Genomic DNA, 14,025 nt, shown 5'->3' on the forward strand with positions numbered 1-14,025 from the left:
CCTGACAGACATCAGGTTGGGGTCTCTCCAGCCTGGCTGAAGACAGTAAATCTGGACCTCTATTTTCTTGTCACTAAAGAAGCTTTTAAAGATTTTCTGTTGAGGAAAGCAAAGGAGACTGTAAGTCTCTTTAAAAGTCTTCAGAGAAAGATATTTTCTTCATTGACTTTATAGGGAATTTAGCTACTTATTTTATGAAGAGAAGTCACACTTAAAATGCACGGCCGACTTTAGCACCTAAATTAGATAAATAAAATCATTGCCTCTTCCTCTAGCCCCAGGTGCCTTGTGGCCTGTGTATTTACTTTTAAAATCCATAAAGACAAGAAAGAAGGAGCTAAGAAACATACGGGTCAAAAGTAGCATCTCTCAATCAAAGAGCTCAGAGAACTGGTCACAGTTGTTTATGGTTAGTTGGGTCTGAAAAGCTGAGCAGAAACTGCCTGCTGTAGGTGTGGGCAGTGTAGAGTTTATCTCCTTGTGGGAAACACTGCTACATATATAGTTTACTCACCTTTTCATTTTGTGCTACTCTTTTTATTATTGAATGTGCAATTTAAAATAGTCATCTGAGTATTCTTAAAGCAAAATGTCATTTAGTGAGGATGTGGGATTTGAAGAGATTCAGTGAACTCATGGTCCGTTTGCAAGTTTGGAGTAGCTCTTTTGAGATCTATGGAAGTTCTGTGATATCAGGAACACCAGGCATAAGAAATTCATTTTACTGTGGGTTCTTTAGTTTTAATTTTCTGCCAAATTATGTTTTATTTAGTTTTGGGAACATCTTCTGAGTAGAATGCTCATGGAAATGCATCTATTTATGGGAGAATTGTGTTTGTTCTAATGAAGATTTTGTTCTAATGAAACTTTTAGCCACTGTTAAAGGAATATTTAAAAAATGCTAAGAAGCAAGCCCAATAAATATGCACTTTTTTGGGTATAATGAATATTTTCTGATATCTAGTAAACACTTCTTCCTTAAGAGGGCTAAACCCCAAAGTTACATAATATTCCTTTGAGATCACTAATCCTGACAGTTGAACTGCGAAGTGCTGTTTGATCTTACATCAAGGTACTTTTCTGCCTTTTGTTAATTCATGAAAGATTGGTGTAATTTAATAGAAAAAAGGAGAATGTAAAAAAAAGGGAAAAAGGGAAATACACTATATACGCTAAATACAGTATGAGCTCCTGTTCAGTAAAGCTCCCTGTTACCTTTAGTGAGCATTATAATGGTAAAGAGCAGCTAAAATAAGCTTATTTATATGAGGTAGAGAGAGGAAGAGAGAGATTAATGGCCAGGTAAAATTGCCTTACTAGTGAAAAATAATCAACATGTTACTTCCTAATCACATGAGTATTTCTTTATGAGATCATTACAATAGTTTATACAAATTGTTTTACCTTAGATTACCTACCAAGACTTTGTTTTTGGTTGGAGGAAAATCAATAGCAACTTTATGTATAGTTAAAAGGTATCAGTTTTCATTACCTTTGTATCACTTCAGTAGTTTCAATTTCAGTCCAACTCCGTTACTAAACACTTAGTTTCTGAAAGCTTTTTATTTATTTTCGTATGTTTTGATAGTTTCTGCCTTTAAAATAAAAAAAGAAACAACAGTTTTTAAATTTATTTGTTCTGATACAAGCTGTGAAAAGTACCCCGAAGTTTTTACAACTAGAAGTTGTCTAAGAAAATACATGACACAAGTTGTTTGGGGTTTATTAATATCAGTGATTATACCATGTTGACTTTTTGAAAACAGTGTTCCCTTTTTACGTCAAAGCTTCAGAAATACATAAATATTCTGCAACCCTATTTTAAAACCTGTTTCACTCTGGATTGTAATTGAAACCCCAAAGCTTGTGTGTATGTATGCATATGCATATTTATGTATATCATACATTCATACCTATATATGTACCACGAAAAGCTGCAAAGGATGGCGGCACCATTAAGTTATTTTTAACATATCCTTCCCCACCCACCATCTCTCAGTCTTACAGTAAAGTAAAAGTCATCAGGTTTGGTACAGAGTTGTCAAGTCTCTTTCAGGGTAAGACAGGAGAAGAATCTGTTGAGGTGAAGAGCCAGATATATTTCAAATTCGAATGGTTTCTGATGGAAAAGGGCCAGCAATGTTGTCATGCAGGATCTCATCAGGGAACTGCAAAACAAAAACCTAAGAGATGTCTTTGTTATTTCATTCCATGTTCTTTCTTTTTCTACCGTCAATGAACAGAAGTTTACCATGAGATTTTTTTAAATCCTCTCTGGTTTTACGCAGCGAAGGTTCATTTGCAGATGACTCAAACGTCATATGTGGTTGGAATTAAGTTGGCTTCATTAAGTGAAGGAATAATAGAGTGGATATTGGGATTATAAAGGAGGACAAAGGATGCCAAGATGCAAGACAGAGAGCTCCCTGCTTGGCAGGATGCCAGCAGCACGAGAGGAGACTGTGCCTAACAGCAGGTCAGCACTACAATTGCCATCCTCTCTCTAGCACGTGGGGCAGGTAGTTCTGACTGAACCAGATCTTGAAATCCTCAGAGTCAGCTCTCTATACTTAGCTCTTTTAAACTGAGCATGATACACAAATCTGATTCAAACTAACTCACAGTAATAAAAAATTTGCCCCAATTGCCATAAAAGGGACTTGCAGTGTCTGTGTTCACCATCTCTTTCAGATGGAAGACATTTGCTTCTCCACATGAAATGCACTGCATAGTTCTGCAAGATTCAGGTTTTATCTCAGGAAAATCAAAGATCAAAAGATGTCTTACATCTGTAAGTCTGGTGCTAAATACAGACTCATCTTTTTAGATGCATTCATTTGAATGTACATGGAGGCGAAAGGGCTGAGGAGAGAGAGAAATAATTACTTTTATTTGTCACTACAAGGTAAATAAGAATTTCTGATAAAATACAACAAGGCATTTCCTATGGGAACATCAGTAAACATAGAGGAATATACTTGGTAAACATGCTATATAAATGTATTCCTGGAATTAGTTTGGATGAATTGGTATTCTTGGGATATTTCCCAAGGGAAAAAAAAATGTTAAAAGATGGAACTTCCCTCACCACATTTTCTGAGTGATTTAATGGACATCCACATAAGTGTTTGACATATTAAATAAATCATACTGAATAACAGATTGCAGAACTCAAGATATTCTAATCAAATAGTCTTTCCATATTTTCTTAAAAATGCTAAACAAATCTTAGGGCTGTTTAATAATCAGTCTGTGGAAGTTTGCTTTTTTAAATGAAAGTAAATGTCTAAGTTGTATAAACATTAAACAGAAGAAAAAACATGGAATAGACAGTGAGTAAACAGTTTAAAATATCAGTTTGGAAAGTCTGTGATTAGATTTTTACTTCTTTGCATATAGCATTTACTTGAGCAAGGTACACAAGAAAATACAATATGTTTTTCTGATTGATAGTTTTCTAAACTATCAAACTCTATACTGAGGAAATACTTGGTTTATAAGGTATGTGACAAATAATTTTAAATCAGTCTGCATTAAGCTTCATTATCTTTTCAATTAGCGAGACTATAAGGGCAAAGAAGTGCTTCCCAACCCTTCACCTTCAATTCCTTCTTTTCAAAACCCAGTGTTGTGGAAAATCTCTTCTGTTTGGCTCAGCTCCCTGAACAAGGTGTCAATACGGAGTTCTGGCCATTGTTGTTAAGGTTTCCTGTTGTCTGTGGCATGGAACTGGAACCTCGTGCAGGACCTCAGACATGCACCACAGTCAGCAGAGACTTGAGAATGAGATTCCTCTGGCTCCTTCACCTCAGTATAATCCCTAAAGGATTTCCTTCCTTTTATCCATGCAGCCAGAGGTAGGAAATACAAGCTGTGTTTCTAGACTCCTCACCAGAAGTCCTGTGAGGGAGCAATAACTTGCTTAAGGGTTGCATAAGGAGCATGGAATTCTCTTTTGCTCCCTTCTCTGTTTAATGTTCTTCTGATACTCAGTTGAGGTCCCAGAAATAAGGGATTAATTTGCGTAATGTTCGATCTCCTTTGTTCTAGGACTAATCATGCGCAGTCCTTTACAAGTGCAGATATAGAAGAAGGTTTTTTAATTGTCCAGATTAGCTCCCTGTATGTGAAGCTGACATCACCTCAGCACGTGTAAGCAAATCCAAACTCCATGGAAAAGCTTCCTCACAGAAGGAGTACAAATTGCTCCATCCTGAAAGCACTGCTGCTAACTGGAGGAGTGTGGTGCTCCAGTCTCACCAACTCACAGCACTGGGGCAGAGCAAACCAGCCTGGTTGGGTGGGGGTTTTTTCCTTCACTGCCGCCACCTGTCAGAATTCAGCAACTTGCTCAGAGAAACATTGGGTTGAAATCTGAGCAGGGCTAAGGTTCAAACTACAAGTTTTATGTGGAGGTTAAATGTGCAGCAATATTCTTATAGACAAAGCACTGAACTGGTAAATTGTGATGATGCTTTTCAATGTATCACCTGTTAATTTAACTGGTGGGAATATATAGATGCCTTCTTTTCCCATATACAGTATATTTTTCTTCCATCCTACCTTAATTAACTACCTACTTGCTGTATCTGTTGTCACTTCAGGGACCGGGTATATTGATTTTACAGACAGGGGAAAGAAAAATGTCATATGAAGGAACTTCTAAAGGATAAATGTAGAACAGGACACCCAAAGAGACAAAAAAAAAAACAAAAAACAACAAAACAAATACCAGCTCAGTATATGATATGGATATTTTTATATTTTAGAGCTTTATTTAAAGTTGTCTGAAGAGACTGTGGGGATATGGGAGATGTATTTGCAATCTGCACAGCTCCACTTAGTGGTCAAGAATATCCAGACCCTTTCTCATAGATGTTTTAATCCTTTTCAGTTTAGCAATACTGAGGTAGAATAAATAATACTACAAGACATAGCAGTTTATATCACTGGATGGGTTTGATTAGTCAGTGTTTGTGCTTTGCTCTTGTTTTATTTTCAAAAGCTCTTCCTCAAAATGAATGTGCTGGCACACTATGTTGTAGCACAAAGCCAACTGCAAGTGCATATCTGTTGGTTCTCCCAGCAGCCAATTTTTACTATAAAGTCTGCATATTCCCAGCAGAAGTAGATTTTTGTTCATTATATCAGAGAGCAGAAACACACTGGGGAACCCAGCTATCCAGTGAAGCAAGCCCATCCTTAACAGTCAATATCTGAATTACATCCTTGAAGTCTACACTAGGACATTTCAGCAGGGTATCTTTTATTCTCAGTGGTGTTGGGATAATTAAAAAAAAAAAAAAAGAAAAAGAAATCATAGGTGGTTATAAGCAATGAGAAAAAAAGGAAAAAAAAGTCAACTATGTAACTTCTTTTCTTCCCTGCATCACTTAATCAGCTTTTGCAGGTGGCTCAGCTACTGAAATTTAAGGCAAAGATTTATTAGAAGAAATCAAAAGAAAGCAGCAGTTATAGCAAAAGCAATGCCCCCAAGGCATGTTCTTTCCTTTTTTTACACTAACACGCCTTAGTTGTAGGAGTCTGTGGATGAGAACTGACATTAGAAAAACAATTAAGATAATAGATGAGTTTCTAAAGGAACAGATAAATGCTTGCTCATGGTCTTTAAAGATCCTGTTTCAGAGACAGCCATTAGGAACCCCTGAGTGGGAGAGCAGAAAGCTTTCTGTGCTCACCTGTGGATTGCCTTCATGCCCAACTCACCAGTCCTGTGCAGATGATTCGACTGCCTAAATTGTTTAATTTTTTAAAATTTGCATATGTAAATATACAAACTTTTATTTTAAAAAATTGCACATATATGTAACTTTTTCACTTTTATTTGAAATCCACTGCCAACTATTTCCAAATTATTATCTTTTTAGGCTTCCTTGCTTACAGTGACACTATTCCCTAGGTATTGATTTAAAGTGTAATGAAATAGTCTTTCAGAACCTTTAAGTTTGTTCCTTTGAGCTCTCTGTTTGTAAACAGTGCAGTACTTTCTCTCAGTACTCTAAAAATGTGTCCAAAATTATATAATAAAAATATTTTATAATATCAAAATATAAAAAACCCCACCAAATTATTGGATTTAACAGAAATAAAGCAATGCCAAATTCTGTAAATTTTTACAAAGCTCTTTCAGAAGGATTATCTCAGAGATGAAAAACGTGGTATTCTTTTAAACTCAAAATAATATCCTTCTCCCCATCCAAATATCATCTGTGCTCTGAAGCAGGGTCATGGTGCCAGGCTTTGAAGCAGAATTACAAAGCATGTGGCTGGTCTCAGAACAAGGCAGGGGGTTGACCTGGGCACTGTGACTGGGAGGGCACCACTAATGCCATTAAGCATAAGATCAAAGGGAGAGTCCCTGCATTAGTTGTCTTCTTTAGTGAAGGGAGATAAAAATGCAGAGCCTGAGTTGTCTCTGCGCGTTTTACAAAGTTATCACGATGATGACCTGCCCCAGCTCTGCAGAGAAATGCTTGCAAATAAGGAAACTGTTCCATTGTTAAGGTTTGGTATGAAGGGACATATTCTGGGCAGGTGCATACAATGGGTTTGGGGGGGTATTTGCACATACTTGAAATGGAAACTTACAGAAAACTTAGATGAACTTGAGGTGTTTCCCTTGCTGCTGATACCAGCAAATCACTACGATAGGAAAGTTGGAAAAGAGCCCTCCAATTAGGATTGAAAACATTTCAACATTTGCAAATGAAATTGTTACTGTCTGTACTTTCACCTGGTTGTTTGTGGTTTTTTTTTAATTTTTTTCTTTTATTTATGATGTAAGTTTACAGTGAAAATCTTGTGACTGATGTAAACCAATAGTTCAAGGTCTTTCTTTCCATAGAGAATTTAGTATGTGGAACGATTGATTTTTAAAATGGAATTTTAAAAATTTGTTTTGCAAAACAATTCTGTTCTTGTTCTTGTGAGTCTCCCCAGTTCACATTAAGAGTCAGCCATTAGCAGAAGAGAAGTTTTGTAACAATGGCACTAGGTAAGAAAGAGTGGAACAAAGGAAGAAACATCTCTTAGGTAAAGCACAGCAAGATTTCAGAATTTGTTCTGCCTCCACCAAGGCATTCATGTGAAGCAGTTACAAAGACCTCCAGTATGTGCCTTATGTGCAGTCCATCAGAGTAGCCAATAGTTGTGACTCAAATGAATGTACAGATTTTATTCCTTACTCTCTAGACTTTTCCGTCTCATCACAGCTGGTATAAAGACTCAACATCTTCTATTCTTTATGTGAAAGGAATGCAAAATTCAAGTGAAACCTTAAACATCTCTCATCCTTTAAAGAGAATCTGATTCACAACTGTCCATGTTGCCAACATCAATGATGAATGACATCCACTTTTTCAAAACGTTGTGGCATGGGCATGTAGAAATAATGTCAACATAACCTCCTCAAAATGTGTCATGTGAGGAGTTATCTATGTAAGAAAATCATCATTCATCAGACACAGAGACATCTGTGCCCCTTTCAAGAGCTTTGGAAGGGTTGGTTTTTCAGAGTATGGCCAGAGGAAGTGTTGGTAATGTTTCTCTTGTACCTCATTGCCTGGTGGCACAGCAGTCACCTCCAACACAGCAAGCCTGAATTTTATCAATTTGAACCTTATTCCTGTGGCTAAGAGGATCTGAATATCTCTCATTTTGAAAAAAAAATTCACATCAGTGACAGTGTTGCCCTTCTCTAATCTTCCGCACAGTGGTGTTTATGGAACTAGAATTGTAATTTAGCTGAGAAGAGACATCAGGAGGTCTCTGGGCCAATCTCCTCAAAGCAGAGGCAGCTATGAGCTTGGACCAGCCCTTGAAAAATCTGCAAGGATGGAGTCCCGACCTCTTTGGGCTGCCTTCACTGCTGCCTGACTGTCCACATGGCTTTATACCCAGCCTGAACATGTTGAGTTTCGATTGCTATCCAGTCTGAGCCTGCCGTGTTTCCATGGATGTCCATGATTCCTTTGGCACAGCACTCCTGGAAAAGCCTCTCTCTGGTGACTTCTCCCTCAGCACTGTGAGGCTGCTGTTCCCTGATGTTGCCCCACTCCAGGCTGAACAAGCTCAGTTCCCTCAGCCTCTTCCACATGGCAAGGCCTGGCCATTTTTTTGGTTCTCCACTGAATTCACTCCAGTTTATACAAGTATTTCTTGTATTTAGGGGCCCAAACTAGGCACAGTGGTCTAATAAATGATGACTAAGGATAGGGGTGAGAGGTTCAGAGACTGAAGAGCTGTGCAGTGCTTGTTCTCACATGTGCATGCCAAGCTCTTGTGCACAAAGCCAAAAAAATGGGACATTTTGCAGACCAACAAAATCTGCTGCTAAGCACCACGTGCTTCTGAGACCAAAGATTTTGGCTTCAGTCAGTTCCTATGCTTTTTCAGTATAAAACAGGAAAATCTCTGACTTTTTTCATTAGAAGGTGCTAAAAGCTTGGGCCACCTACTTTGTAGGATTTATGTGGAATCTGTTTTTATCTGTTTTGTAAAAGCGTATTCCAATGCAATGGCTTGAAATCAGCACTGAGAATTCAGACTGGTTAATTCACTGTGATTTGATTAATACATTTTAGAGGCAGACTGGCGTTGATAGAGTGATTCCAGCCATCCAGCAGCCTTTGAAAGCCAAGCTTACTCATCTGTAATTTTATCTCATTAGGATAACTTTATAAATTAGGCTTTTTAAATACAGTTCATACTTCAGTGTATTAAAATTTCTCTTTTTGCCACTGTAGTGTATTTTATGATTTTCTTTTCATGGCTTCACTGCTTCATATTACATCCTTTTGCCACTGTGGAATACATGCAGGTTAAAAGTTGGCTTCCTATGTTAAGGTGAAGAAAGTGTCAGAAATGACAGCAGAACAAATTACATGCCACAATTATTTATTTCGTTATTTTGTTTCTTGTGAAATGCCCAGCCTTGAAATACTACCTGCTGCTGAATGACTGGAATGTATTCCAGAGTTTTGAAGTAAATTTTTACTTCCATATAGAATATTTGGTTTTACCCTGGAGCCCAGTACTGAAAGATCATTTGGTGAAGTACACACGTCTGTGTCCCTAAGATGTAGTGAAATTGTATGACAATTAAGCACCTGACCAACAGGTGCTTTTGAAATCTCAGAAAGCACCAAGCTGAGACTCCTAAGTGTGTAAATTCCCTTCAAAATAAAACTTAATGTGTTGAAATTTAAGAAAAAAGCATGCAGGGATGGTTTGAGGACTTCACCAAGCTGTGTAGACTTGCATTATCTTACTTTCCAGAAGGTATCAGAAAAAATAAAGTTCGTAAATACTTTGTCTCATGTGGACATCTGCAGTTGGACAACTCCATTTTTCTTAGGAGCACTTGAGCACAGTTGCTGGAGGCTTGAATTGTGGAATTCACGTAGTCTTGTGTTTCCAGGCAGCACTGTCTTTGAGAAATGTAACTGCCTAATGATCAGTCAATGGGGTAATTACACTAGTGCACATTATTATGTTCTTTGTGTGTATAATGCCCCAAAATGTTTGGGTTTGCTATATTAAAGTCTCCTGCTTTCGTCACATGGGAGGAGAATTGCTCACTCTTTGGGGTGCACTTGGGGCATCTCAAGTGATGCAGTTCAGGGTTGCAAAACAGAACTAGTGTGAAACAGTTCTCAGAAAAGTGTCAAATACTAATGCCTGTAGTTTTTGCCATGCAACGCCTCTCAAAATCAGGTGCAGCAGTTGTTTTGTTTTATGTAAAACGTCTCACACATGAGGCCGTGATGCATCACATGCTAATGATCAGGTCAGGAGACTTGGCAAGCTGTTTTTCCTTTTAAAGGGAGGTCTGCAGAATACTATACATGAATGAATGCTGTTTGTTCAAAGAAGTTTTCAGTCTTCCCATTTATTTACTTTCAATTTTGGTTTCAGTTCATTTAACCTTCAGAAAACATTTGTGCTGTCTGCTGCTTACAGAAGGAAGGCAGTGGCAGCCCTTGCTGCATTTATCTCTTGCTGAGGAGCTGTGATGTCTGTGGTAATAAATGTATCCGTTTGAAAGAGAAGTGATTAAGTGCTTGTTGAAATGTCTCCCGGAACAAAACATTAGCTTTTGTTTTCAAAGGGCAGATATTGCAGCAGATAGCACTTAACCTGGCCAAGGACAAAGTGTTATGTTTAAACATCACTTTTCTGCTTGCTTCTGTGAAACAGCACGGATATCTGCATTCAAGCACTTCCATTTTTTAATACACCAAAACAAGTATCTCTCCAGAAGTGAAAGTAGCATTGTTGTAACTTGCTTTTTTAAAAAAACAGCTAACCCATTCTATCAATTTGCTGTGATTTATTCCTCTGAACTTTTAGATCTGCAAGACATAACAAAGGAAAAAAAATAATTGGGCAGACATTGATATTTATACAGTAGACTTGTCTTTAGAGACAAGGGTTCATCTGGGTGTACCTTTGTGAACTAAAACTACGTTGGGCTGTCTTGCAGTAATCCCTGGTTGTCCACCTCAGAAATTCACATCAGATTTGACACAAATATTATCGTGTTGAAAGCATGTTGTAACTATGGCCGTTGCTTTTCAAAACTGATGTGTATCACTGAAACCATAAATATCCTCACTTTCCTGAATACCTGTGAAAAAGCTCAAGGCCAAAAGATGAGTGAGTTTCCTGCTTGGATCAGTTGGACACGTGGACTGCTGGGCCCTCTGGGTGTACGCAGAGCACAGCCAAGCTCCTTGTAGCCCTGCTGAGGTCCTGTGTGTTGCACAGGGCTTTCTAAGTGCTACTGTGTTAAGTTAGTAATGGCAATCACTGATAATAACTCATCATAGTGACTAAGTGCTATATATTTTCTCAATTTGAAGCTCATAGGGATCCTCAATAACCATGCTGATACATCCTAAGTATACATCTCAAATAAAATTTTGTATTCTTAAAAGTAGGTATAGACATTAAGATATTACAATATTGTTAAGATATTATGTATTAACATAAATATATGAAAATACAAAGCAAATAATGTATTGTCTGATTTTTCTATTTTGTGCATGTCTTGTTTTCAAAGAGTGTTTTAAGATACCTCTATTTACTGCATATATTGTGGGTGTTTACCACTAGAATTTATCAATATTGTTTTAGCTTTCATTAACTTTAGAGATGTATAAATTGCAGTAATGTTCTTTTTTTTCCTATGAGTGAAATTTTGAAACATTTTAAAAAACACTCAGGATACAACAATCAGTCACCTGACCATGAGTGCTAAGTAATACTTTTCTTGCCCTCTGCCTTTCAGATTTGTGACAAAGAATGGCATTACTACGTGGTCAATGTGGAGTTTCCCGTCGTTACGTTGTACATGGATGGAACCACCTACGAGCCCTACCTGGTGACCAACGACTGGCCCATCCACCCCTCCCACATTGCCATGCAGCTCACAGTCGGGGCTTGCTGGCAAGGTAAGGGCACAGCCAAAAACAGGCAATGCCAGTGGGAAGCCAGAATGAAATAATCTTATTTGTCTCACTGATTGCATAGGAAATAAATTGCTAAAAGGCTGATGAAGTAAATCCAGAATTGTTAATTAATCAAGTCCAAGGATAAAATGGACAGGCCATAATAGGCTTTGCATTTTCATGAATTCTTTCACCTAAAGGAGTGTTGAATACAGTTTGTCTATTCAATGTGAAAGGTTGTCTTCTTTCTCTTCTGTCTTCACTTCTTTTAGTTGTTTCCCTCATTCTCCAACTTCAAGCAAAGATAATACTAAAGAGCTTCAGTTATCTCTTTCCAAATTTCTTTCACAACTCATGGCCCAGTCTTGTGCTCTTCACATTGCATGGATATTACCAGCAATTCCAGTAGTTTAATTGATTCACCCTGTTATAGACCAGAGGTAAAAGTGAGAGTAAAATAAATCCCCAACTCCAGCCCCCTGAGCCACACTTATATGGGTCTTGGCTTAAATATTAGCCTTTTTTGTTTTCTACCCTTTCTAATCCCACTCCTCTCATTTTCTTCTGGTCCTTACACCACTGTTTCCTTCTCTGTTCTCTGCCTTACATCTGAAGTGCTCTTCTTTTTCTGCCTGTCTGCTTTTGTAAAGTTGCCTCCGTTACTGATTTTCTACTTACACACTGTGTGTTGTTTTCACTTAAGACAAAGTATGAAGTGAAGTAAACTGCATAATTAGGAAAAATGCTTTAACATAGATTGTGGTTCTTCCCCACTCTGTGATGTTGTCTCACTTTCTCCATTATTATATTACATTTGCCAGTTTGATCTCTGCTCATTTACAATACATTATCTGCAAGATTTGGACATCTTATTCATGGTAGAGCTGTTCAGTGTAAATAGTACTAGAAGCAAATCCAGCTGGTAGATTGTGAACACCTTGAGGTAAAGATCCAATCTCTACTTTGATGGCAACATGCAGAATAAAACCTCACTAATCTTGAAAAGAAGATTTGATAAGTTTAGAATATTGGTATTATAGGAAGCTACTCAGCATGACACTAATCCCAAATATTTTGAAAAGTGTGGACTAATTCTTGTCTGACTGGTATTTGCATGTGTAGCTTTTTATCTCTTAGGTGATCTTTTGGTGCATTGAAGTTTCTCATTGATGTTAAACATAGAATACATTTCATTTTAATCTAGGGTGTTAATATTCTAAGGGAATGTTACTTCTTTTTTTTTTTTTTGCTAGAAAACACTTAGTGAAATATCTATCAAACTTTTCAGAAACCAGTACTTTGGTTTGGCCAGTAGTTTACTGGGATGAACAGTTGACAGATATAAATTTGACTTACATGAATTTTCTTTTGCTTGGACCTGGCTGATTTTTTCCTTAGATAGTATTGGTGCAGTGCTTTTAAATCAGAGTTCCAGAGTTAACAAATTCAAATGCCATTTGTAAATTCAAGTCTTTCCAGGCAAAGGCAAATGCCATAGAGGCTGGGAATAATCATTGAGTATTGCCTTCTGAAAAACCAGAAAAGTTAGCTGGGCTAAAAAAAAAAATTAGTCCCTTCATATTTATACCAGGTTCTTCTGCATAGGTTTACATAAATATTTTTGTGCATTATTTGTATTACTTCTTATCTTCTTTCATTCATACTTTGTGTTTTTATCACTCTCTAACAGCAGTTCTTAGTGTTTTCAGGGTTTTTTTTCTAAAAGTCTCAGCGTTGGTGGGAATCCACTCTTAGCCCTCCCCTGAATCTCATGTTACCCGTGGCACAGATGCCAAGTTTTGAGAATTGTGGAGCAGTAATTGTGTCTGCGGAATAGGCCCTGTGTAAGCAGAAGCTGTGCCAGCTGTGCCACAGCACTGCAGCTGAACACACCAACTATCATCTTGTTGCCTTTGCATCTCTGTCTCTTGTCTCAAAGAACTGAAGGCAAAATGTCTCATATAGGCTCACAATACCTTTAGAGCACAGACTATATTTAGTATTTAAGCTGTTAAACAACTAGAAAGTTACAATTGTCTTCAAACACTTTTATCTTTGCCTTGAATAATTTGATGGGTTAATGAATAACCATTCAGGATAAGAGTCTTCTTCTTCCTCTTTGACGAAACATCTGATTTAAACTACTGAAAATGCACCTATTGCTGCTGTTAATATTTACTGCAGGATTATGTTATTGCTCTTTTAATAGTGAGAGTTTTGGAACTCGTCAAAAGTAGAAACAAATTTTCCACCTCATGAAAATGTCAAGATTTAGCTAAGATAGTGTGGTAAAGATTCTGATAAACATTCATGTGTCAGGCAAAAAGATGAACTGTTAATGCTTATGTGAAACAAGATTTCAAGATACTGTTTTTGACAAAGCTTATCTTTTTATAAGTTTGTTTTTGTCACCTCAAACTATTTTAAATGAATGCTGTGGAAAGTCATTTTGTTAATAAGATTCAGCACGTTATTTCAGTCTGTGGAATTGTAATTATGCATCATATAAAACTAATCTGTTCAAAACATTAATTTTCAAAATCCATACACTTCA

At 37.3% G+C, this 14,025-nt stretch overlaps 1 protein-coding gene across 2 annotated transcripts in view; it reads left to right on the forward strand.

The window, feature by feature from the left end:
- CLSTN2 (calsyntenin 2) overlaps positions 1-14,025 on the forward strand; it is a 324,990-nt gene that overhangs the window by 280,243 nt on the left and 30,722 nt on the right. For both annotated transcript variants that reach the window (XM_071566208.1, XM_071566207.1), the window contains exon 9: positions 11,312-11,474. In XM_071566208.1, the coding sequence (XP_071422309.1) occupies positions 11,312-11,474 (163 nt within the window). The remainder of the gene's footprint in view (positions 1-11,311; positions 11,475-14,025) is intronic.

This window comes from Pithys albifrons, chromosome 11 (assembly GCF_047495875.1).
Source record: "Pithys albifrons albifrons isolate INPA30051 chromosome 11, PitAlb_v1, whole genome shotgun sequence".
NCBI lineage: Eukaryota > Metazoa > Chordata > Aves > Passeriformes > Thamnophilidae > Pithys > Pithys albifrons.